The sequence below is a fragment of the Hemiscyllium ocellatum genome, chromosome 5, assembly GCF_020745735.1.
Source record: "Hemiscyllium ocellatum isolate sHemOce1 chromosome 5, sHemOce1.pat.X.cur, whole genome shotgun sequence".
Lineage (NCBI taxonomy): Eukaryota > Metazoa > Chordata > Chondrichthyes > Orectolobiformes > Hemiscylliidae > Hemiscyllium > Hemiscyllium ocellatum.
Genome location: NC_083405.1, coordinates 62,048,805 through 62,075,553, shown reverse-complemented (window position 1 = coordinate 62,075,553; position 26,749 = coordinate 62,048,805). Strand labels below are relative to the sequence as shown.

Here is a 26,749-nt window from a genome sequence, read left to right as displayed (position 1 = left end):
TATCGATTTTATCCAATATTCATTCTTTTCCTTTTTTAAAACGAATAAACTTTTCATCATTTTCCTTGTCAAATACATCCATGATACAAATAAATAAGCAACACTGAAGCATAATTTCATGAAGATGACTATATCCAATCATCTTTTGAGATTTCTGCCAGTGTACCCTAACATTTCATGGCAGTCCAGCTTAGTGACTGTGTACACTATCATCTCAATAATAACATGGTAATCACAATACTTTTGAACAGTTCAAACTGATTTTCTTGAAAAAACTCAACCGCACAAATGATTGTTTTTCATTCATAGGATGTGGGCATCACAGGCTAGGCCAAAATTTATTCCCCATCCTAATTGCCCATAGGGCAGTTAAGAGTCAGCCAATTGTTGTGGGTCTGGAGTCACATGTAGGCTAGATCAAGTAAGATTGGCAATTTCCCTCCCTAAATGACATTAACAAACTAGATGGGTTTTTCTGACAATCAACAGTCATGGTCATCTTTAGACACTTAATTCCAGAATTTTTTATTGAAATCAATTTTCACTATTCACTGTGGCGGGATTTGAACCCAGGTCCCCAAAGCATGACCAGGTTCTCTGGATTAACAAGCAATAATACCTCTAAGCCATCACCTCCCCTGATGTTTGTGGAATAAATATTTTTAAAACATGGCATATTTAGACAACATATACATACTACGTAACGCATCTTGTGCTTAAGTCCAAAGATATGTGCCAGAACACACTGAAGAGGCAATTCACAAGTGCACAGTTCACAGTAATAATATGGTTCATCTTTTCCTCGATAATGGTATTCAGTCACAAAATCCAACCCTGCAGATACAAATAAATAAATATCAGCCTATCAAAAGGTAAGAGCTTAGGATTTGATGCCAAAAAGAATTGGGCATAGAATCTCCACAATTTGGAGATTTTGCCCATAAGTAACAAAACAAAATAGTTTGAGAAACTTGGCGGTGTGTGTGTGGGGGGAGGGGGGGGAAATGAATTTGTAATAATATATATTAGATCCATTTCATAGAGATTGAATATTTTCACGCTTTCTATATTCTTTCTATTTTGAACTCATAAAATTGCCAAACAACCTGACATCAACCCAAGATTTACAAGTTCACAATAAAAACTGAAAGAACTGCAGATGCTGGAAATCAGAAACAAAAACAGAAATTGCTGGAAAATCACAGCAAGTCTGGCAGCATCTGTGGAGAGAATGTTTCAAGTCCAGCGACCTTTCCTCAGAATAACCCCATATGTTCACCCCATTGCAAAAATCTGAAACCCTAGGTTTGAAGCAGATTTCTTTGTTCAATGAGCCTGTGTGGGATAATTTAAGCAGATGAATGGAGTTGAAAAAGACTTTTGTTGTGTATGTATTTGAACTCCACTTGAAATAAGGCAACCATGTTATATTATCCTAATCAAAGATAAAAGTAATGTCATCATAGCAACTTGCACAATTTTTCCCAACTTAGATAATGGGACCACATCATTTTGAAATAATATTCATATCCAGTGCAACATGCGGCCTACATACCTGGCACAGAACTTCGTATAGGCATCAAATTGTTGCAATTGTGTGAAAATTGCATTTTTTGATACATGCAAGAGAAAGTTCTCCTGCTGCAAATTTCTCATCAACAATATTTCATTTTCGTCGATGAATGTGGAATCTCAAAAATAGATTTGTAACAGCAGATTCAATGGCATAATTTTATAACCGCTACAAGGTTTTGCTGAAGCATTTGCATCAAATATTGTGTTTTACATGTTACTACAAAATGTCATCTGTGCACTACCAGGATAATCATCAGTCACATAGTCTGATTGGCTGCATCCATTAGGGGCAACAGATTTTGTCACATCTAACAATCTCTGGAATGTATCTTCACAGAGTCTACACCTACAAGCTCCAAATGCAGAGCCCATCCACCTATCAATAACACTAATCTGTAGTACCATCCTCTGTAAGCATTTCCATCCAGTGATACTGTAACATTAACTTCAAAAATAGCATTTCTGGGATGTGATAATGTGGAATCTTCCCCCCCCAAACAGATTATGTAACTTCCCATTCAGCAATCAATTGAAAATGACAGTGCAGGTTTACTCTGTCACTTGTCTTTGGACACACACTTAAATCTTGGGTTTTCTTTCCCTATATTTTTGCCAGTTTTTTCAAGTTTGGCTAAGACTGATAATAAACTTATGCCATTTTGGCCTTGCAAAGGACTTACAAAATTGTTATCTTTTTATAGCATTACTTATTCCTTAAATTTTATTTATACACAATTTTCTATAATGAATGCATTTCCAGCACCTACCCATTTTTCATATGGTTCCCTAAATAATTCAAGAATTTTAGATAATACACAAATTATAAATTAGTGCAGCATAGGAAATAACCATTCAACCTTTGCATTGATCATTCTGAAAAGTAATTCAATTAGTCCTGCTTGCCTGTGAAGTTCTCCTTTAAGTATTTACCCTTCTATTCAGAAAGCCACTACTGAATCTGTTCCTACCATCCTTTCAGGTCATACATTCAACGTGAACCTTTCCTTGCATAAAAACATTTCTTTCTCATTTCACCTCCATTTCTTTTGCTACTCACTTTAAAGCAGTGCCACTGATTCATCCTTGTCTTTTTTTAAAAACAGTTTGCTTTACATAAACTGTATGATTTTAAACAAAGAAATAGGAGCAATAGACCATTCAAATCTGCCATTCAATACAATTGTGGCTGATCATAAACAGCAACTACACTTCCTTACCAACACGTCACTTGGCTTCCAAAAAAAAATCTGTCAATTCCAATTTGAACACAATGACCAAACATAGACCTCAGGGAAAGAGAATTCTAAAGATTCAACCACCATGAGTGAGTACATTTCTTGTCATTCTAAATAGTTTCCCCTTATTCAGAGTGTGAGATTCCCGATCTCTAGCTTCCTTGGCCACGAATCCAGCATCTTCCTTGCTATGCCTCTTAAAAATTTCTTATGTCTAAATAAGATCACCTCTTTCGGGAATTTTCTGAAATCCTACTCGGTTGCTCTGCTTTCAACAAGCTGCTCAACACAAGGATCAATTTAGTGAACATCTGATGTACTGCCTCAAAGGCAAATGTATCTTTCATTCAGTAAGGAGGCCAAAACTGCACAAAGTATTTGTGCTGTGGACTTACCAAAGCCCTAAATAATTCTAGTAATAATTCTTTGCTCTTATACTCTATATCCTCTACAATAAATGCCAACACCCCAAATTCTTAATTGTTCACATTATATTTTGTTTACAAAAATTCCCAGGTCTCTCTCAAAGCCAACATTTTCTTGTCTCTTACCATTAAGAAAACATCCTGCTTTTCTACTTTTCCTACTGAAGTAGGTAACTTTAGTTTTCCCTGGATTATATTCCACCTTGCACAGTGTTGCCACTCACAAAGTTAATAATTAACTTTTGCATCCTCTTCTCTCCGTAATACAACACCTAATTTTCTATAATCAGCAATGTTACATACACACAAGCCACTAGAAGAAAGGTTGAGATTTAAACAATTAGATATATGGCCATCAAATGTCCCAAAACTCAATTCCATGATTTCATTGCTTGGGGTTGAAACTGCTAGAGCTTTGAGTAACATATTCTTCATCTAAGTCATTAATGTGGGTTGTAAATGGCTGAAGCCCAAGCATTGAGACTTGCAGATCTATTAAACACCTCTACCAGGTCTGAACATTCTCTCTTCTAACAAGAGCAGGGGAAAAAGTAGTCTTATTCACAAGTCACCATATGAACTTACATCAACATTCTCACCTAGCCAATAAAAAAACTTCTCAATTAACAAACGGCAATGTTGTAGTGACTGGAACCAGCTGGACCTCGTTGACTATGAGATCCTCAATTGGGGTTGTTAACCTGGGCCAATCAGGAAAGCTGACTGGCCAACCAATATAACCAGATTTAGAATCTCCTCAGTTCAGGGGACTGTCTTTGAGGTGCCTGACCAGTGTATTGTGCACAAATAAAGGGTGACTTGGTGACAGGATACCAGCCTCTGTGTTGTTATTTCATATGTACTTCTGCCTTAAAGATATTTAATGATCCTGCTTTCACATTTGGCTCTGGTCTCCACTACAAAGGGGAAAAGCCTTCCAGCAAACAACTTTTCAAGGCCCTCACGTTCTTATTGAGACGCAAGATCACCAGCACTTCTCCTAGACCCCAATGCACACAGGGCCAGCCTATCCAATTTTCCTCATAAATAATACCCTCATATCAGGCACCAGTTGAGTGAACTTTCTCTGAGCTACTTCTAACACAATTATATCCCTTCTTAAATAAGGAGACCAAAATTGTGTGTAATATTCCAGATGTTATCTCAGTAACACACTGTGGAACTGCTGCACAACATCCCTACTTCTGTATTCTATTACCCTTGCAATAAATAACAATATTCCATTTGCTTTCTTAATCATTTGCTATACCTGCATTCTAACTTTGTTATTCATGTGTTAGAACACTTAGATGCCTTTAGACTTCAAAGGTTCTACAACCTCCCCATTTAAATAATTTACTGCTCTTCTACTATTTCTGTCAAACTTTTCACATCATATTCCATTTGCCATTTTTTATTTACTCCCTTAACGCTTTGTAGAACTATATTCTCTTCAGAGCTTATAGAGATAGAGATGTACAGCATGGAAACAGACGCTTTGGTCCAACCCGTCCATGTTGACCAGATATCCCAATCCAATCTAGTCCCACCTGCTAGCACCTAACCCATATCCCTCCAAACCCTTCCTATTCATATACCATCCAAATGCCTTTTAAATGTTGCGATTGTACCAGCCTCCATCACTTCCTCTGGCAGCTCATTCCATACACGTACCACCCTCTGTGTGAAAACATTGCCCCTTAGGTCTCTTTTATATCTTTCCCCTCTCACCCTAAACCTATGCCCTCTATTTCCCACACCCTAGGGAAAAGACTGTCTATTTATCCTGTCCATGCCCCTCATAATTTTGTAAACCTCTATAAGGTCACCCCTCAGCTTCCGACGCTCCTGGGAAAACAGCCCTAGCCTATTCAACCTCTCCCTATAACTCAAATCCTCCAACCCTGGCATCATCCTTGTAGATCTTTTCTGAACCCTTTTACGTTTCATAACATCCTTCCAATAGGAAGGAGACCAGAATTGCACGCAATATTCCATCAGTGGCTGAACCAATGTCCTGTACAAACACAACATGACCTCCCAACTCCTGTACTCAATATTCTGACCAATAAAAGGAAAGCATACCAATAGCCTTCATCACTATCCTATCTACCTGTGACACTACTTTCAAGGAACTATGAACGGACTCCAAGTCTCTTTGTTCATCAACACTCCCTTGGACCTTACCATTAATTGTATAAGTCCTTTGGCAAATTTAGCAATTGCACATTTTCTTCCTTTTTCCAAATTCATTAATAGAACATAGAAAAATACAGCGCAGTACAGGCCCTTCGGCCCTCGATGTTGCGCCGAACGAAGCCTACCTAACCTACACTAGCCCAATAACCTCCATATGCTTATCCATTGCCCGCTTAAATGACCATAAAGAGGGAGAGTCCACCACTGCTACTGGCAGGGCATTCCATGAATATGAACTATAAATAGTTCAGGCCTCAACACTAATCCATGTGACACTCAACACGTTATAAACCAATACAAAATGACCCATTTATGTTTCCTCTTTGCTTCCTGTTATGCAATCTTTGATTCACGACTCCATCATAACTTCTTATCTTTGATGTGACATTTTTTGAAATGCATTCTGGAAATCTAAGTACAGCATATCAACATGCTCCTGTTTATTCACATTGCTTGTTACTCACTCAAAATCTAATTGGCCAAGCATGAGTTCTCTGACAAGACCAAGATACCATAGGCAGGTCAGATGGGCTTGACAGTGGCAGGTGGAATTTAATCTCAGTGTGAGGTGATGCATTTTGGAAGGCTAGCAGGGTAAGAAAGTTCATGTTGAAAGGTAAGTTCCTAGGAACTAGAGGAGGAGTGGGATCTTAGTGTGCATATCCAAGAATCCTTGAAACATTGAATATCCGCAACTCTCTACCTAATAGACTGGTAGACATGGGAACTCTCAAAACATTTAAGACCTATTCAGATGAATACTTCAAACCCCACAACACACAAGGCAACAAGCCAAATATTGGAAAATGCGTAGTTGCATGTTTGACAACCAGCACAGACAAGATGGGCCAAAAGACCTTTTTTTTTGCTATGAAAATATGACTACGATGTCAACTGACTTACACCAGCAGAAAAGTTAATTTTCTAATGCCTCCATAAAGTTTAACAAGGAGCACTATATCTGTAACGTTTTTGAAGGTATATTGACTTACAAAATTACAAACTACCAGCAAGTCATGGAAAAATATACAGAGTACAGCAAAATACACAGAAAATAAGAAAAAAACGCATACCTATTATAGATTCCTCATAATCAAAATTTCTGATGTAATCTTCCAGAATTTTTGATCCTACCGAACTTAACAGGTCATCAACTGCTGAAACTGCTAAAAAGGAATCCAAAATTAGTTACAATAGAATGACTGCTAACACGGAGATCCTTAACCTCCACCAATCTACACCAATTATCTCTATTCTTCTCTTTGAGGTGCTGATTCATGTCAGGTAGAGGTCATCTTAGATGTAGATTTAGGTTCCAAATTTAATGAGCCTTTCTTCATTTACAAGCCTAGACAGTTGTTAGCAGACTGTCAGTAATTTCACACTCATAACTCAAGTTCCTCACTCCTGGATCCATTCTAGTAAACCATTTTTGCACATTGTCCCAAGTGTTTGCATCCTTCCTAAAATGTAGTGCCCAAAACTGCACATAATGCACTCAGGATCTAACATGTGCCTTGTACAAGTTCAACATCATCTCCTTGCTCTTGTACTCTATCCTCCTATTAATTAGGAATGTGAAAGGCTGGCCAGGAATCCTTTGGAAGAGTCAAATTTGATGATAGCAAAGGCAGAGATGATGACTTGATGACTTCAATATTCATCTGAGAAAGTGGTGGTCATGCAATGTTATGGAGATGGAAGCCAGCAGATTTAGTAGTGGTAGTAAAATGTTGCAAATTACTTTGTTTCCTGAATGATATCAAGGCTGCGAAGAGTCTGGCTTAGCCTCTGACAGTTAGAAGGGATAGGGATGGAGTTAGAAGCTAGGGAATAAAGTTTAGGGCAGGGACCAAAGGCAGTGATTTGATTGTCTCAATTTTTAAATGAAGGAAAATTCTGCTCATTCAGAACTGGATATAGATCAAGCAGAGACAATGGAGAGGTCTTAGAAGTCTGGTGAAGTAGAGCTGAGTATGTTCAGTACACATATGGAAACTGATACAAACGTATCTTAGAGGATGTCACCTGGAATCATAAAGGTGAGAATGAAGAGGAACGATGGATAGATCATGGGTACCACCAGAAGGAGTGAGAGAGCGTGAGGATAAGTCATTGCAAATGATATATTTGTAACTGTAGTCAAAAAGTAAGAATGGAACAAAATGATGTAGTTCCATCAAGCTGGTCAACACTGGCAAAGTACAACAGGATGGTGTGGGCAGCTGTAAAGGGTACTTAGCATCAGAGTATTTTGTTATGATTCCATAGAAACATTGAAAAAAATGCACGTAAATAAAACCTCTCACTCTTCCTGATATATCTCATTGTACTTGACAATTTATGCCAGGATAAATCAAAAACTGGCTTACAGTGTCACCACATTATAGGGTATGGAGAGAGTGTGAAAGAGATTTACAAAGAGTATATTAGCTATAAAGAGAGGTTAGACAAACTTGGATTGTTTTCACCAGAGAATTGCACGCTGATGGGCAACCTCGTACAAGTATATAAAATTATGAGAAGTTGGATAATTGAGGTCTTTTTCCCATGGTGAAAATATCAAATACAAGAGGGCAAATCTTTAAGGTGAGGAGGGAAAGTTTCAAAGGAAATATGCAAGGCAAGTTCTTTAAAAAAACTTTTCCATGCCTGGAATGCGCTGCCAGGGGAGGTAGAAGCAGATACGACTGCAATGGCATGTAGCAGATATGTGAACAGATATAGAATAGAGGGATACAGACTATGTGCAGACAGATGAAATTAGTTTAGAATGGCATCAAAGTCAGCAAAAGCATTGTGGGCCGAAGGGCGTGTTCCTGCACTGTATGGTTCTATGTTCTAAATGTGTGCACAAAATAGGCAGCAATGACTTCTCCAGTAGCAGCCAATAACAAAATATCATCCACCTCAATGTCCCAAATTTCAACTACTACTCCAAGCCTGCAGTTTTTGGTACCATCTTAACTTCCTGTTTTCCTCACCTCCTTGTGGAGCAGTGGCTTCTTGACGTGCCCGGACTGGTCGTGTGTATGGCTTTGAATCCACTGGAAAATTGATAGGAAGACCATCTGGATAGAGGTACATCCCTGACCACTCCTCACTTTCCTTTATTTCTTCATCTTTAATACAAATGTAGTACATTAGTGAAGAAGTATGTATGAGATGCATCAATTAAGAGAATTACACAAGTTAGATGGAGCAGCATAAACATTTTGATAAGAGCAAGATGTTGACATTTAGACAGAAACGAAGCACAAGAGGAAGTACTCATATGGACAACACAAGAGTGTTAAAAAGAGGACTGTGGAAGGCAAAAATAAAAGATGCATAAGAGAAGTGCCGAAACAATTGTAGGAAAAAAAACTTCTTTATTTGTGTGACCAACACCAAGATAGTATGGTAAAACTGTAGAAAGACAATTGCATTTTACCAAGCAAACAAAACTATATATGATAATATCTGCCAAACTTATTCATTGTGTAGCAATGTATTCCAAATGTGAACTGATTTCTACATGATCAGAAGCAGTTTGAAAAATACCATATTTTCCATTATAGTCCTGCGTGATATTTCTATAACACAGGGCTGCACAAGAATGCAATCATCACACGACGAGCAATAATGCCAAAAAAGTGTGAAATTTAATTGAAGGGGTTCTTATATCTACTACAAAACTGGCCCACCAAAATACTCCCATGAACCCAATCTCCAGCAACCAATGGATTACCAAACCCAGGTTGACATCAATAACACAGCTAAATGACTTCATCTAAAATGATATTTAAATTGGCCTAGAACAAAAATCTAGTAAGAATTTGGAATGGCATATTCTTCATATTATCAATAATTGAATATGGGTGGTAGGCATAGACTGCTCATTAGTGTTCAGCTCATTAGCTGAAATATAAAACAGCAGGACAACTGTGATAATGCTTCCATGCCAGTTTAAAAAAACAGATGAAAATAAACATCAATAATTAGCAAGCTTCAATTATAGGTATAAAATAATCCGTTGGAAAATTAGTGCATTAACTGGTGGAGCAGACTGATTTGGCTCAGTTGAATGCACAATAAAAAAAAGCCACCACATACCATCTAAGCTGCATAAATAAATCTTCACTTAAATAAGGTGAGGATACCTTTTGCAATTCATACTATATCACAATAGAAAGCAAAGCCTTTAGCGAAGAGCAGAAAATTCTCAAAAGAAGAATAATGATGTAGTGTTCAAAACACAGATCATTGTGCTATGAATCATATTTCATTTATGTGAATTTGCTGTAACACAACTGATGAATTGGTGACACTGTTTCCAAAGCGTGAACTTTTGAACCATGTATTGGCCATAACGCAATTACATCGCCAACACGAAGTGCTGTTTCCAAAGCGTGATATTTCTATAACACAGGGCTGCACAAGAATGCAATCATCACATTATAGAACTAACTGTTTGGTCAAAACATGAAGTCCATGACAATTATAAATCACATATTATTAAAGAACTGGGGAAAAAATGAACTATCGAGCCCGATTACAATCACTAAAATGATGCCAACAGTTTCTCCACGAAAACACCTATTTGTATTTCTTGTAGAGATCGCTTTTGTCAGCAGCAATCATCTAACACATAAGAATCTTGGCCTAAGCTCAATTTGGTACAATACTTTCAGCCCTGTCAGCTGTTGCAAAGTTTAATGGAGGAACTAATCTAATTTTGAACTAACTCAGTTGATCAGTTATGTTAGGAGGCAGCAATGGAGTAGGACTTGTAATCTAAAGATCCAGGCTAATGCAATGGGGACATGAGTTTGAATTCCATCGTAGCAGATGGTAAAACCTTGAGTCAATGAAAATCTGGAATTAGAACAAAAGATGACTTACTGGTAACTGCGTAATCATCACTGATTGCTGTTAAATACTCTGCTGGTTCATTAAGTTCCTTTACCTTATCTGATCTGGGAGAAAGTGTACCTGATCCAGTCTACATGCAACTCCAGACCCACAGCAAAGTGGTTGACTCTGAACTGCCCACTGAACTGGCACTAGCACACCAGTCAATTCAAGGGAAATTAGGTGGGCAATAAATGCTGGACCAGCCAGCAATGTTCATACCCTACGAATTAAATAAATTTTAATACAAATCACAGAAGTCCAGAAATTGTTTTCTAGGATACTAAAGAGCTGTGGCTATCGGAATATGAGCCAGTTTGGAACTTTTAAGTCATAGCTCCAAATTGCACTGAAACTCCAGTGGTAAAATATAAAAGAAACACACCAATTCAGCAAATACAGGAGACCACTCAACCCAGAGTTTCCATGTAAAATAGAGTCACTCTAAGATAACCCAGTCAGTCTCATTCCCCATGGTCCTGCAAGTTTATTTCCCCTCAAGTGCCTATCCAATTCCCTTTTAAATTCATTCAGTTTCTGCTTTCTTTTCTCTCTCAGATCGTGAGTTCCAGCGCATTATACCTTCCCCACACTACCCACAACTCCAGCACAAAATTTTAACATTTGTTCCCCTGGCAATTGTGCAATTAGCTAATGGAAACATCCTTTGTTTTGTCGGTCTTCTTCAAACCTGCCAAATTTCCGTTCAGTCTCTTTTGCTTCAAGGAGACAATTCGAGCTGTCAACAAAACCTTGGAGCTAACAACCACCCCCCCCATCCCTGAATCACAAAGCTAAGACTCTTTGGTTAGCACTGATACCTCACAGCGCCAGGGACCCAGGTTTGATTCCTGCCTTGGTTGACTGTCTGTGTGGAGTTTGCATATTCTCCCAGTGTCTGCGTGGGTTTTCTCTGGGTGCTCCGGTTTCCTCCCAGGTCAGGTGAACTGAACATGCTAAATTGCCCATTTAAATTGGTAGAAAATTCCAACCGACAAATTGTGCATGAGTTTAACAATTTGAAAACACACAGATGATTCTGATAAATCACAAAAATGGAGAAGTACAGCTGGGCATGTCAACATTTATAGAAGCTGAGTCCAATTTCATTAATGGTGTCATTGAGCAGCATCAATTAAATAAGGAGACAAAGAATAGATCTCAGGGAACCAAAGGCAATTGTGTGGGACTAAACTGACAGTGGAGACATGATTGCACATCTCACACTACAGAAAGGTCAGGGAGAACAGGAAAGTGTAATGGACATTGGCCTACAGTCAGAGTAAACATGGGTAGACAGCATACAGAGGAAGTACTATGTGCTATCTCCAAGATGCATTTCAGCAACTCACCAAAATTTCTTGGGGCGGCACAGTCTGAACCCAAAAGCTCTACAATTTTAAAGGGCAGAGGTGGCAGCAGTATGGGAACATCACCTGCAATTTCCTCTCCAAGCCATACACCATATATTGACTTGCAACCATATCATTCTTCCAGTGTCACTGGCTCAAAATCTTGAAATTCTCTTCCTAACAGCATTGTGGATGTGCACACAGCTAATGGATTACCATGGTTCAAAAAGGTGGCTCATCACCACCTTCTCAAGGACAATTAGGGATGGTCACCAAATGGTGGCTTAGTAAATGACATTCATACACAAAGTAGGAATTTTGTTTTCAAAACCGGTAGTAATCCAAACTAAAGGAAATGATGGCATGATCCACAATTACAGAATTTTACTTTGGCAAAGTTAATAAACATACTTGAAGTGTCTTCAGATTTCTGCACTTTATGTTCTGGCTCCACAGCAGCTGAAAAAAATAACCAGAGAACTTCAGTAAAAATGCTTTGACAAAGAAAGTGCTTGGCTGCCAAGAATCACAGACATAATCACTTGCTCTTTTGCTATTCTGAAAGCAACAGGATTTGCCAGAGTGGACTTCTGTTTTCATCCTTAGTCTGAAGTAGTCACGGACGGTGGATCTTCTCCAGCTTCAAACTGTTCGGCATCACTCAAGGTGCCCTACTCTAAGTCTAGCTCCAGGTGAATACAAATTGTAGGAAGATTAGGGAGGAGCTATGGAGAAGGTTTTCTGTCTAAAGAATGATAGGGATCAGGAACTCACTGTCTAAAAATATGTTAAGAGGCAAAAACCTCAACATTTTAATAAGTTTTGAGGAAACCAGTGGATTAATAAGCAGCGATTTTTATGCAATCTACATAGATTCTGACAAGTTCTCACAATAGAGGTTGTCAGAATATTTACAGTTCATGGGATCAAGAGATGAGTGGAAAAGTGACAAATGTAAATCATGTTGTGAAGATGCCAGACTGGGGTGGACAAAGTTAAACCTGGTGTTGTTTGAAATGTAAATCAATTCATGTTTCCTTTTATGGGAAAGTTTGAACTAGGTGTTAAAGTAAGGAGTTGCTCATTTAGGAGAGAAAAGGTAAATTGTTTTCTCAGACAGTTGCATGCCTTTCAAAATTTCTTCCTCCAAAGGTAGTGGGGAATAAACCTGAATATTTTCATGGCAGAAGATGGATCCTTTATAACTTCTCACTTCCTTGCTTATTGGGGTAGGTTGGAATGTGCAGTATTTAAATCAGTTACTGTCTTATTGAAATGTGGTTTGGGCTTGACAGGTTCAATGGTCTACTCTTGCTCCGAATTTCTATGCTTGTATTGAAGGAAATAGAAGCAAATGAGATAAGGATGAGTGAAGATAAAAAAGCCAACTGAATAGAACACAGGTAAATATTTTCCAACGGCTCTGTATTTTACAAGCTCCAAAAATTCAAACTGATGCCAAAACTTATTTGAACTCAAAATTAAAATCCATTGACTGAACAAGCAGTCTTTTTCCATGAGTAAAAAATCATTTTCAAACCCATACTTTATTTAATTAGCTATGTATACCATAACTTCGCCAGTCCAGAAATTGAGGGAAAACACAAGTTATTCAACAAACTTTTGACTATGGCCAAACAACTCTCAGTATCAATTTAGTACAGCACTTCAGAAGCAGAAACAGAAGCAACTGGATAAAGAAAATATGTTCTATTATTGCATTACAATCTTTTGTCACTGCTTTATGCAGTTAATATTTATATCTGTGCATTTTTCAGTTCACAAACTTGTGGTTAAGCATTCCAATGTCATTTTAAAATCCAGAAAATTCAGAAATTAACTGGTCCTAAGCATTGAACTAGAGAGATTACAGCACATATCCTAATTATGCACAAAAAAAACAGAAGATTAATACTTGAAGAATATCAAAAGAAACTAGGACATTTTATTGGAACTTGATTCTTTATGTAAAGTCTTCAAAAATTAAAATAAAGACCTGGACAAATTTTCATTCAGGCAGGGATAGATAACAATAACCTGTTGGCTGGTTGGATGGACAGTGCTTGTTGTGCAAACAGGGTTTAAAAAAACTCAATTATTTATGCATAATATAGATACATTTTTCAAATAATTCAGCAACTTACACACTTCTGCAATTCTCTTTACAGCAGTTTTTTCATTATTCTTTGCATTGGTTTTCTCGTGGACAATCTGAAATTCATAAATAGAATAAATAATTTATGTCAGAAAACACTTGTGTATGACTGACAATTTATCTGACAAGTCATTAAGATGTTTAAAGTTTTTACTATATTAAATTATATCCTCCAAAATATATATTTTCTTCTGCTCATCCATTAATGTACAGAATTCAGCACTTTAATATCAAAAACCTCACAAATATTCCATTGAAAATATCAGCTTTGTTCAAAAGTAACAGTCTATGAGTAAACATCATTTTAGATACTGCATTTAGTTAAAAAGGTCTCTCATTGAAGAATAAATGGAAGAACAAAAAAAGTTTAAATTTGCACTTAAAGGTGGCTTCACAAATCCCCTTGGAGCTCCATGCTGTGAATAAAATGCAAACCATTATATTGCTGAAGACTTTGCTGCCTTTAACAGAGTCGACACAGCACAATAACTGAAAGCAGATTGTTTGGAACTCTTGAAGAGCAAACAGTTAACATGGTAAATGTCAATTTATATTTATTCATTCTGCCAACATAATAAATTACATCTTTTACTTTAGTTGTTTGATGCAGAAACAAAGATGATTGATGGTAGTGCAATTGATTTTGTGCAGACGGATGTTCAAAGGTGTTTAGGTAATACCTCATAAATAGACAAGTTGGAGAAGCTTACTTCAAAAATTGAAGGGATGAAACAGGCAACGCTGGCATGAAAACTAGTTAAAACGCTGATTGTAGTGAAAGCAGTAGTTTTTTACTTTTTCAGATTGGATGTATGTACACAGTACTGTCCTTCAGAGATCAGCATTAAGAACATTTCACTTTTACACATACATCAATAACCTGAACGAGGGTACATACTTGAAGCTTGCAGACAATAAAGCTATATAGTACAGGTATCCCGTTATCCGAAAGTAGAGCATTCCTATGAAATCTTTCATAAGCCAAAACAGCATAAAGTGAAGAAGCTTTAATTTTTTTGGGAAAATGTCACCGCTTTTTGTAAAAGTGAAAATCCTCTTCGGGTTTCTTTTGGTTAGTGAAAACAAATACTAATGTAGGTCTTTCATAAAAGTAAAGTAGCGTAAAGCAAACTTTTGAAAAGTGGGGGATTACCTGTAAAGCAGTACACAAAGAGGAGAACTGCAACTGAATTCAGAATGTTATACTCAAACGACATTTAATATAGAACCAGTCACTTTTCATTTCTAACAGGAAAAGTATGAGGCACTATAAATTAAACTTTGAAAAGGATGCAGGAACAGAAACCTGGCAGACTTTGTTGTAATATTGTATGTATGAGCAAGCAAGAATGTATCTTTAAGAAAGCTAAGTGATGATTTCTGTGTGACATTACATCATATGATGTGCTAGCCCCATAATGTACTTTGTAATTAAAAGGAAAGTCAGTTCGTCAATCAGCCTGTTAATTGATAAAGCCAAGACCATATCTTAGCTGGGGCTATTTCCCCTGTAGCGTAGGAGGCTGAACAGTGACCTTGCAGAGGTTTATAAAAACATTAGGGACGTGGAAAAGATGAATAACAAGGATCTTTTCCCTAGAGTAGGGTGGAGGGCACGATTTAAAAGGAATCTAAGGGGCAACGTTTTCACGCAGAGGGTGGTGCACGTAGGCAGGAGCTGCCAGAGGTGGTGGTGAAGACAGCTACAATTATAACATCAAAAAGGCATCTGGATGAGCATATGAATAGGAAGGATTTAGAAGGATATGGGCCAAATTCCAGCAAATGGGACTAGATTAAATGAGATATCTGATCAGCATGGATGGGTTGGACTAAAGGGTCTGTTTCTATACTATATATCTCTAGAACCCTAATTATTATAATGGAGCTGTAATGAAAAGGCTACCTTTTCTCTGTAAGAATCCCACTCGAGTGATTCTATTACAAAAGAACCAACATAATACCAGAAAACATGACAGCAGCTGGTATAAAGCATTAGAAAAATATTTTAGAACACTGCTCAGTGGCTAATGCTCCAAACCCCTACATAGGACAAACAGAAAGACAGCTAACGATCCGCATCCATGAAAACCAATTAGCCACGAAACAACATGACCAGCTATCCTTAGTAGCCACACAAGCAGATGACAAGCAAAATGAATTCAACTGGGATAACACCACTATTATAGGACAAGCCAAACAGAGAACAGCCAGGGAATTCCTAGAGGCATGGCACTCATCTACAGATTCAATTAATAAGAACACCGACCTGGACCCAATATACTGACCACTGCAACAGACAGCTGGAACTGACAACCGGAAGCGGCAGATTCAAACCACTACAAATGCCGGAGGAAAGATCACAGAAGCACTTCACAGGAGGCTCCCAAGCACTGAGGATGTCATCTAGACAGGGGACGAAACGTCTGCAACACAAATTCCCAGCTTGGCGAACAGAACCACAACAACGAGCAGCCAAGCTACAAATCTTCTCACAAACTTTGAACATCTTTGAATTCATGCATTGCTGGACATTGGAGTGCGTCTGGGAAAATTAGCAAACGTGGCCTTACAGTAAGTTTGCAGTAGTGAGTAGAGTGGGTTCTTTCTTGATTAGATGTTTTTTTGCGATATGTCTGGATTAAACTTAAAAATATAAGCCATAAATATTAGCCTGGAGCATTGGTTTGGAGAAGAATAAGACAGTGCTATATTCTAGGTCTGTCGATTGAAGGAAGCAAAAAATGGCCTTTAGTAGGGAGATATGCTCTTGTCGGATGTAGGAGTTTAGGGAGAGTTTACATGTTACTGAGGATTATATCTGCAATAAATGCCATTAGTTGCGAATCCTATCAAATCGAATGGGTCAGTTGGAAAGACAGTTAGAGGCAATGAGGAATTTACAAGAGCAAGGGGATGTGATGGATGGCAGTTGTAGGAAGGGGGAAAAGTCGCAAATACAGTCAAATAGATAGGTTAATTCCAGGAAAGGTAAGAGAGGTAGCAGGTAGTGCAGGAACCTTCTGTGGGTATTTCTGTTTTGAACAGTATGCTGTTTTGGGAAATGTAGGGGGTGATGGATTCTCAAGGGAATGTAGCACAAATAGCCAAGTTTCTGGTATTGACTCTAATGCAATGAAGGGTACGTCAGGTTCCAAGAGATCGATGTAACTCTGAAGATGGAAAAGGGAAATCCAGTGGATGTAGTGTATTTGGACTTTCAGAAAGCCTTTGATAAAGTCCCACATAGGAGGTTAGTAAGCAAAATTATGGCGCATGGTATTGGGGGCAAAGTACTGACTTAGATTGAAAACTGGTTGGCTGACAGGAAACAAAGAGTAGTGATAAACCGCTCCCTTTCGGAATGGCAGGCGGTGACCAGTGGGGTTCCACAGGGATCAGTGCTGGGACCGCAGCTTTTTACAATATATATTAATGATATAGAAGATGGTATTAATAGTAACATTAGCAAATTTGCTGATGATACAAAGCTGGGCGGCAAGATGAAATATGAGGAGGATGTCAGGAGATTACAGGGTGACCGGGACAGGTTAGGTAAGTGGACAGATGCATGGCAGATGCAGTTTAATGTGGATAAATGTAAGGTTATCCACTTTGGTGGCAAGAACAGGAAGGCAGATGACTACCTAAATGGAATCAAGTTAGGTAAAGGGGCAGTACAAAGATCTGGGTGTTCTTGTACACCAGTCAATGAAGGCAAGCATGCAGGTACAGCAGGTAGTGAAGAAAACTAATAGCATGCTGGCCTTCATAACAAGAGGGATTGAGTATAGAAGCAAAGAGGTTCTTCTGCAGCTGTACAGGGCCCTGGTGAGACCGTACCTGGAATATTGTGTGCAGTTCTGGTCTCCAAATTTGAGGAAAGACATTCTGGTTATTGAGGGAGTGCAGCGTAGGTTCACGAGGTCAATTCCTGGAATGGCGGGACTATCTTATGTTGAAAGATTGGAGTGACTGGGCTTGTATACCCTTGAGTTTAGAATACTGAGAGGGGATCTGATTGAGGCATATAAGATTATTAAAGGATTGAACACTCTGGAGGCAGGAAACATGTTTCCGCTGAAGGATGAGTCCCGAACCAGAGGACACAGCTTAAAAATAAGGGGTAGGCCATTTAGGACAGAGATGAGGAGAAACTTCTTCACCCAAAGAGTGGTGGGTGTGTGAAATGCTTTGCCCCAGAAGGCAGTGGAGGCCCAGTCTCTAGATTCTAGAAAGTGTTGGATAGAGCTCTCAAGAATAGTGGAATAAAGGGTTATGGAGATAAGGCAGGAACAGGATATTGATTGAGGATGATCAGCCATGATCATAATGAATGGTGGTGCAGGATCGAAGGGCAGAATGGCCAACTCCTGCACCTATTGTCTATTGACTGCGTTAGGGGTCTCTTTAGTTCAAGGTATAGACAGATGTGCCCATGGCCAGCAGCGAAAAATCAGAATGCTGTGTTGTTTCCCTGCCTCCAGGATCAAGGATGTCTCAGAGAGGGTGCAGAATGTCCTCAAGGGGGAAGAGGGGCCAGCAGGAGGTCACTGGAACCAACGACATAGGAAGGGAAAAGGTTGAGATTACAGAAACTTAGGCATGAATTTAAAAAGAAGGTCCTCGAAAGTAGTAATATCTGGTTATTCCCATTGCTACAAGTTAGTGAGGGCAGGAATAGAAGAGAGCAGATGAATGCATGGCTGAGGAGCTTGTGTATGGGAGAAGGATTCACATTTTTGGATCACTGGAATCACTTTTGAGGTCAAAGTGATCTGTTCAAGAAGGACGATTGCAAGGGAATTAGAAAGGAATTAATAAACAGAGGAACCTCGATTATCCAAATACCAAATTACAAAAGGAGATCTCAAGGTTCTGACAGAAACATTACACCAAAGACGTGTGTCCAACACTGATCGCATATTCTATTTACAGTGATTAAAAGTGCTGCCAAGAATAGTCCTGGAATGATGGGAACGCAGGCTCGGTCACTAAATGACTGATCTCCCAACCTCCCACCCCCCCCCCCCCCTCTTTCCACTCTCTCCCTGGAGTTCGACATAGTGGTAAACCCTAAACACCCCTTCCCAAGGTAATCTCTCTAACATTGTCCTGTACAGGGCAAAGGTGGAACCTGTCAAAACATTGTAGTAAAAAGGTTTGTGTGCGTGCACACGATCTATTTAGAGACTCACCAACCCCAGACTGGAGGCCTGTGACCAGTGGAGTGCATCAATGATCGGTGCTGGGTCCACTACTTTTCATCATTTATATAAATGATTTGGATGTGATCTTAAGAGGTATAGTTAGTACACTTGCAGATGACACCAAAATTGGAGGTGTAGTGGACAGCGAAGAAGGTTACAACTGGATCTTGATCAGATGGGCCAATGGGCTGAGGAGTGGCAGGAGGAGTTTAGGTAAATGCGAAGCGCTGCATTTTGGTTAAGCATTAGAGCGTCAGACGCTGAGGTGACCTTATAGTGGTTTATAAAATCATGCTGGGCATGAATAGGATAAATGGACAAAGTCTTTTCCCTGGGGTCAGGGAGTCCAGAACTAGAGGGCATAGGTTTAGGGTGAGAGAAGATAGATATAAAAGAGACCTAAGGGGCAACATTTTCACGCAGAGGGTGGTATGGAATGGTATGTATGTGGAATGAGCTGCCAGAGGAAGTGATGGAGGCTAGTACAATTCCAACAGTTAAAAGGTATCTGGATGGGTATATGAATAGGAAGGATTTGGAGGGATATGGCCCGGGTGCTGGCAGGTGGGACTAGATTGGGTTGGGATATCTGGTCGGCATGGACAGGTTGGACCGAAGAGTCTGTTTCCATGCTGTACATCTCTATGATTCTTTCTGCATTGGAAGTTAAACGAAAACACAAATGCATGGACCATTCACAAGAGTTTATTATCTCCCCAAGAGGACAGTAGTGGATATTGCTTTTTATAATTATGGCAATCTGAATCTGGGTATCATTTAGCAGCACATGGACCGCATTATAGAGAACATCCCAGTTTTTCAATGCATTGCTAATGACACTGAAGTCATAGGAAAGGCCAAACACAAGCACAGTATCTCAAGGGCGTCACAAAGAAATATGACTTCACTTTTTTGTAAATTGTCAACAAGTATCAAATTAATACAAGCTGAACAAAGTCTCTCACTTCCATAAACATATCCGGGGTATTCAGCTTGCCTGCCAGGATTGTAAGGATGTACACACGATAACTATATGGCAAGATAAAGATGACCTGTAGAGGTTCCTTGCTTTCTTCACACATCCCAGGTTTTCAGACTAAATCTCTTATCTCAGGAATCTTCACAAAGACACGCTAACCCCATCCCTCCATCAGCACAATATCTGCATATTTTTCAAACCCTGAAAAATGCACTCTCACGTAACAAATAAGTACTCTGCATTATGATAGATTTAAACCTACCATTCTAGAGATAGATGTCTCCTTAAGATGACTTTGGTACATTCTATTGCAGGACAACACACTCACGACAGACCAGATAAATTATTCCAATATTGAAAGGTACACTCCGCACTGGTATTGGGGATACAGCAATTCCACATAAAGCTCTTCGGTAGATGTGTTTTTAATGATCATAAGCAACTAGAAATGATTTGCAGGAATCTATTTACAAGTGCACCACCATGGCTCCAACATATCTAAGGCTAAGAACTTGAAGTCCAACATGACCAGGATCAAAAATAATGTCAAATGCTCCGACATCCTCCCAAAATCATGCAGTGATAAAGACATACTGTAGATTGACAAGCAGATGTCACTGAATGAGGTAGAGGATAACGTTCATATTGATCTCAACCACTTTAGTCACAACCAAGCAAAACATATTCAACATGTTACATCTATAACAAATAGCTACTACAGTTAAAAAGTATCCCATTACTATCTGCCCACAATTAACTCCCAAGAAGCTGAACAGCTTGAGTTTGAATATTTGGTCAGAAGCAATCAGATCTCTGGAAAGGAAAGTGCTGCACTTGTTTCTGCAATACTAAAAATTCATGCCTAAAGAAAACTAGTTTATTTGCTCTTATTAGTTGCTGTCAGCTGGGACTTTTAACCAATAAGTCAAACTTTGCAAGTATGCATCAGACGTTCTGAACTTCCTGCAAGCAAGTAAAAGTACCTGGAGGAGGATTGAAGAGCATCAGATCCTAGCAAGCCAAAAGGACCAGCTTAGTGCACCCTATGGGCAGGGATCACTGAACAGTCTCCACAGTCTTTCCCTCCATCAATAATACCAATGTTTTTGTCCTGAGTATACATGTAGAGTCAGTTGTAGGAGTTGTATGATTCATTTGGATAATGTGCTGGAAATCAACTGGTGGCTAACGTAAATAGGCACATATATAGCAAAAGACAGAAACATGGAGGCATGATACTATTACAGCTTGAAAAGGGAATCTATGACGATTAAGCAAAGTGTACGGTTGAGGTACACTTATTTTTTTCCAAGTGAAAGAATGCTTTTAAAGTGACAATAAAACAGTTAACATGCTGCAAGAGCTAAAAATTGAGAGAGGGAGTAAAAGTTAACAAGTCATCACATGGAATAGGATGCATCTCAGAGTGCTGAGGAAAATTAGGATAGAAACTGGAGGGTAAGTAGAGATCATCTTCTAATCCTCCTTTGATGTAGGGCAGTGCTGAAATACTGGAAAACTGCAAATGTTGAAATTTTGTTCCAAAAATTGCACTAGGATAAATCCAGCCAGTCAGTTTGACCTCAGTTGTGTTATTATTTATAAATAATAACCAGGGTAATTGCTAATTATGAAAAGAATCCAGCAGATTTGGTTTTTTTTTTGAAAAAGACAGGTCAGGTTTAACTGCTTTGAAGTTTTCTGATGGAATAACCAAAAAGGTGCCTGAGTGTAATGCAGTTGAGGTGCTATACAGGGACTCCCAAGGCACTTGTTACTGGTTCACATAACAGGAATGTTGCTAACATGGATATGAAGATGGCAGGAAACTAAAAGAAAACCATTGTTTTTCAGACATTCCAGCATCCATCGTATTTATTTGGTGCATTTCAAAAAATAAGCTATTATTTCAGGTAGGGCACAAGCAAGGTAGATTGAAGGGCATACTACTATGCTAGATCTCATGATTTTATGCACTTATTAATGATACTTGCAGCATTATCTGAGTTTTAGTGCACCAATTAGATAAAGAAATGTGTGGAAAACATGGCAGTCAACTGTCTGATTCCTCTGAAAAAATGAAATCAATAGAAGAGATATATAAGTAGTCCCAGTTAACAGGAGCAATCATGCAAAGCACTACAGCATCATGACCGTAAAGACAGATCAGTGAAATAACTTGAGAGTTGCAATCAAACATCATCTGCATGGCTTAAGAAATAGTCCCCTTGTTCCTAGCTTGACTCAAGGGAAACTCAAGAAGAATCTTAATATAGACGCTCAACCACCACATCTGATGCTGATCTGTCAGAAAAGTTGTTCATTTACTTGATTATATTTAAAAAGATCAGTCATTTGAAACAGTATCCAGAAAATCACATTCAATGCAGGAATCAAGGTGGGTTAGTAACTGGATAAAGTGGGCAAGAGAGTGGTGGTCTAATTGATTGTCAGATGACCACAGGACAGGGTCAGGTCAGGGGTATTCTAAACAAAAGGGCATCAAATGGATCTGGTCAAGGGTTTGTCAGTTTGGTGAGAAATAATGACCTAATTGGTGGTCAGTGGGGAACAACCTGGTTAGTCGGCAAGGGGAAATAATTGGGGAAATCAGGGGTTACCAAGGTATGGGACCAAGTTTCAACCTGTTTAAACTGTTTCTATCCAGGTAAACGTGCTAGTCTGTCCCTTACCTCAGATTCTGAGACATTTGCATAGGGCCCAGGGAATAAGGAAACTTACCATTCGCAGTTTCGACTTATCGGATATTTCTCACTCAAGTTTGTGCACCAGAACTGCCATGGAGTCCTGACGCGCATCTCGGGTTCTACATCCAGTTTTTCATGAGTGAGACTGGAAGATTTAGGCCATTTAGATTGCTTGAATTTACCTGGATAATTTATAAGTAAGCAATCTCCAAGCAGACTTGTACTTACAGTCACCTTCCCTCTTCCATCTAGCTTTTCAATTTCAAGTGCTTTTTTGAAGACAAATTCTTTCCATTCAGAAGGCTTCAATTTTTCTCCCTCATATTTAAGAGCACCTGGATGGTGCTTTTCCTGAAAAGAACAATCATATAATCAAATGCCATTCTTCCAACATGGGATAATTTTGATAATTTGGTACAGTGCAAGCTAGTTTATGCAGCATGCTTTGCTTGGTAAAATATTTCAAGGTGTTCAAAGTAGCATTCGCAAAAGAATTTTGATACCAAACTGTAGAAAACGAGGATGCATCATGCTTAGAGCTTCTTCACTTCTTTTTTCTCATCTACACCCAAACTAATTCCCTTAGTTGGTGTTCTGAGCCAAGATTATTTTTCATTGCTGCACACGTCATCCTTTTCTTCCTTTCTCTTTGTCCTTCCATAATGTTAAATAACCCCTAAGTAATCAATGCTCAGCCGAGATCACCTTGCAACCACGTCTCTGCAACGGGCATCGGATCACACAGATTTACTTCCATTTATGCCACAATATCACCACTTTTATTATGAACGCTGTGTCTTCAGTTAGAGAGTTCTAAATGTTTAGTTTTCCCTATTCTGGCCCCATTTGCTAGTACCCTCATGTCTGTACATTCTCCTCTCTATCATACTCTATATGTCAAAGACCCAGATCAGTTCCAAGTTCTTTTGTCCCATTATGTCTCTTTTAAAATAATACACGTCAACCAATTTCAATCATCTTATTCCCCATCCCCACCAATTATATAGTCCTAAAACATTTCAGCCCTAGTCATTAAATTAAGCCAAAACATTAATCTAAGCACAATTCAAGTGAAGCGCATGTGAAAGAACAACTGCCTCTTTGCCAATTCCTGGAGCCAGTGCTGCATACATTTGATAGCCATTTCTGGTACATAAATCTTGGAGTCTCACATTCAAATCTCTAATTTGCTTCATCCTCATGCTAATTTGTTTGAGGCTTGGCATTAATCTTGAGATTACCACCTTTTGGTTCAATTTTCCAATTTACTGTTTGTATAGATAAGCAGAGTATCTTGGTCAAATGTATGCCAGTAGCAATATGATGAATATTTGTAATACATTAGTGTTATTTGGGAACTTTGGTTCTAAAGTAGAGATACATAGGTTTTTGATTTTTATTTCTGTGAAGTTGAGCAGTTTTCTCAAGGACGGAAACAGAAACTTAACAGAACAATTAAGTGGAAAAGTAGAAGAAAGAATCGCAGATCACAGGAACATAGGAAGAGGCCATTCAGCCCCTCAAGTCTGTTCCACCACTGTGACATCATGGCTGATCTGTGGTCTAACTCCACATACCTGCCATTAGCCTGCATCCCTTCATACCTTTGCTTTACAAAGCATTTACGTCAGAACGTGAACAATTTAGGTTAAATAGACATTTGAGGAAGCATTTTGTATTAAAACATTTCAACTCAGTAATATTCTCCTTATTTTTAAACTACTACATTCACAATCAAACTTACTGAATTCTTTCTCAAAGCATTCTATTTATTACTAAATATATACTTACCAGATAATTTGTCATGTGCTTAGCTCCAAGCAAATGGGGGAAAAACCAGGTGAGTTCTGATTTACAGTAGCACAGTTTACAAACAAACTGTGGATTCGTCTTTTGATCATTACGATATTCAATTACATAGTCAAGACCTACAGATTTAAGCAGTAGCATCAGAAAATTTCCTTTAATAAAAACATAGGTTAGCCAACATATTAATACCTTAAATGTAAACTAAATTAGCTTTGATTGTTTAATGCTGTTGTATGTAATACTTTAAAATTAAAAGTTAATACTTCAACTGAAGTAGAAAAATGACTTCCATAAAAATGCTCCGAACACTTCCATAGAAATGCCCTATGCAAATAACTGCACAATGTAATCACAAGTAGCACTGACAACTGGAAGAGTGGTATGGAATCCCATTGTAAAGTATATTTTTCATTGTGTAACTGTATTTTGCATCCATTGATACACTGTGAAGGTTACAAATTTATGACTGAATTTGTGGCCTAACCTTTCCTATCTAGCTGCGAATAATAGACTGAGTTCTGATCAAGGAGACATGATATATCTAAATTTGGAGATGCCGGTGTTGGACTGGGGTGTACAAAGTTAAAAATCACACAACTAGATTATAGTCCAACAGGTTTAATTAGAAGCACACTAGCTTTCGGAGCGACGCTCCTTCATCAGGTGATTGTCAGGTGATGACGGAGCGTCGCTCCGAAAGCTAGTGTGCTTCCAATTAAACCTGTTGGACTATAACCTGGTGTTGTGTGATTTTGATATATCTAACATATCTATCTTTGATTTTATAAATGCTGCTGACCTTTGTATTATCAATATTCATTTTAGAACTTTAACAATTGTTGCCCCACCTATAATACTCACCAAGTTTTGAGAAGATTTGTAGCTCAGGTTGAGGTTCTGGATGTAAATTTGCTTGCTGAGCTGGAAGGTTCATTTTCAGACATTTCGTCAGCATACTAGGTAACATCTTCAATGCGCTTCTGAAAGAAGCTTCGTCCGGAGGCTCACTGAAGATGTTACCTAGTATAGTGATGAAACATCTGAAAATAACCTGCCAGCTCAGCGAGCAAACCTACATCCAGAATACTCGCCAAGCTATAGTATCCCTGCTTTACCCTTCCTCCTCATGACAATGCTCCGTAATTAGCAAAGGTTAATAGAAACAGTTTTGCTTATTCTTTTCCACTCAGTAACCAGACTTACAAATTCAAAGAAGAACTATAGAACAGTCACAACACAGGAGAAAGGCATTTAATCTCTTTTGCCTATGTTGGTTCCCTGTAAGAGCAAATCACTTTGTCCTCTATTCTGTTTCTACCCCAACCCCAATAACCCTGCAAATGATTTTTTAATTCCAAATTTCTTTTGAAAATGATGCCTCCACTACATTTTCATTCAACTAGGAATCCTAAGTATTCAGTCATAATTTTTTGTTCTTGACACCATTTCTTTTTTGGCCAGTCACCTTCAGCCTGTGTATTTCAGATTCTAAATTGTTCCTCAATGGAGACAGTTTGCGTGAGAAATAGAAGTAGCCACTCAGTTCCTGAAACTTGCCCTGCCATTCTAGAAGATCTGCCCCAGTCTTGAAGTCCTGTTTTGTGCCAGATCTTCATAGTCCCCAACTCCTTGATATTTCAAAAATCTACTTTTTGCAATCAAGCATCCACAACTCTCTGGAGTAGACAATTACAGACATTCATTATCCCTTAGAAGAAATTCTTTCACACCTCAGTTTTAAATTAATACTCCCCTATTCTGCAGCTATATCCCCAAGACTGAGATTCTTTCCCTCGTGGAAACAACTTCTCAACATTTACTCTGTCAACCATGGTGTTGGAGGTAGTATTTTAACATGGATAAAGGACTTGCTAACTAATAGAAGACAGTTGAACAAATGGGGCATTTTCAAAATAGCAACCTGTAATTAATGGATTTGCACAACCATCAGTGCTGGAGCTATAATTATTTAAAATATGCACTAATGACTCAGATGAGGCAAGTGAATTTATTGGAGCCAAGTTTGCAGAAGGCACAAAAATAGCTGGGAAGGCAATGATGAGGATGACGCAAGTCTCCAAAGGGATATAGGCAGGACAAAAACCTAGTAATTGGAATAAAGTGGGGAAATGAGATTTTGCACTTCAGCAGGAGGAGGAGGAAATTAATATTAATGGAGAAAGACTGCAGAACATTCAGGAAGCAGGAT

General features: G+C 38.6%; 1 protein-coding gene across 4 annotated transcripts in view; it reads right to left on the bottom strand.

Moving 5' to 3' along the window:
- The window catches only part of si:ch211-197h24.6 (uncharacterized), an 88,359-nt gene that overhangs the window by 35,729 nt on the left and 25,881 nt on the right, over positions 1-26,749 (bottom strand). For 3 of the 4 annotated variants that reach the window (XM_060824791.1, XM_060824795.1, XM_060824792.1), the window contains 7 exons: positions 24,523-24,659; positions 22,960-23,082; positions 13,824-13,890; positions 12,091-12,138; positions 8,419-8,556; positions 6,508-6,600; positions 698-834 (listed from right to left, as the gene is read on the bottom strand). In XM_060824791.1, coding sequence (XP_060680774.1) covers positions 698-834; positions 6,508-6,600; positions 8,419-8,556; positions 12,091-12,138; positions 13,824-13,890; positions 22,960-23,082; positions 24,523-24,659 — 743 coding nt within the window. The remainder of the gene's footprint in view (positions 1-697; positions 835-6,507; positions 6,601-8,418; positions 8,557-12,090; positions 12,139-13,823; positions 13,891-22,959; positions 23,083-24,522; positions 24,660-26,749) is intronic. The other variant, XM_060824793.1, reaches the window with a different exon arrangement.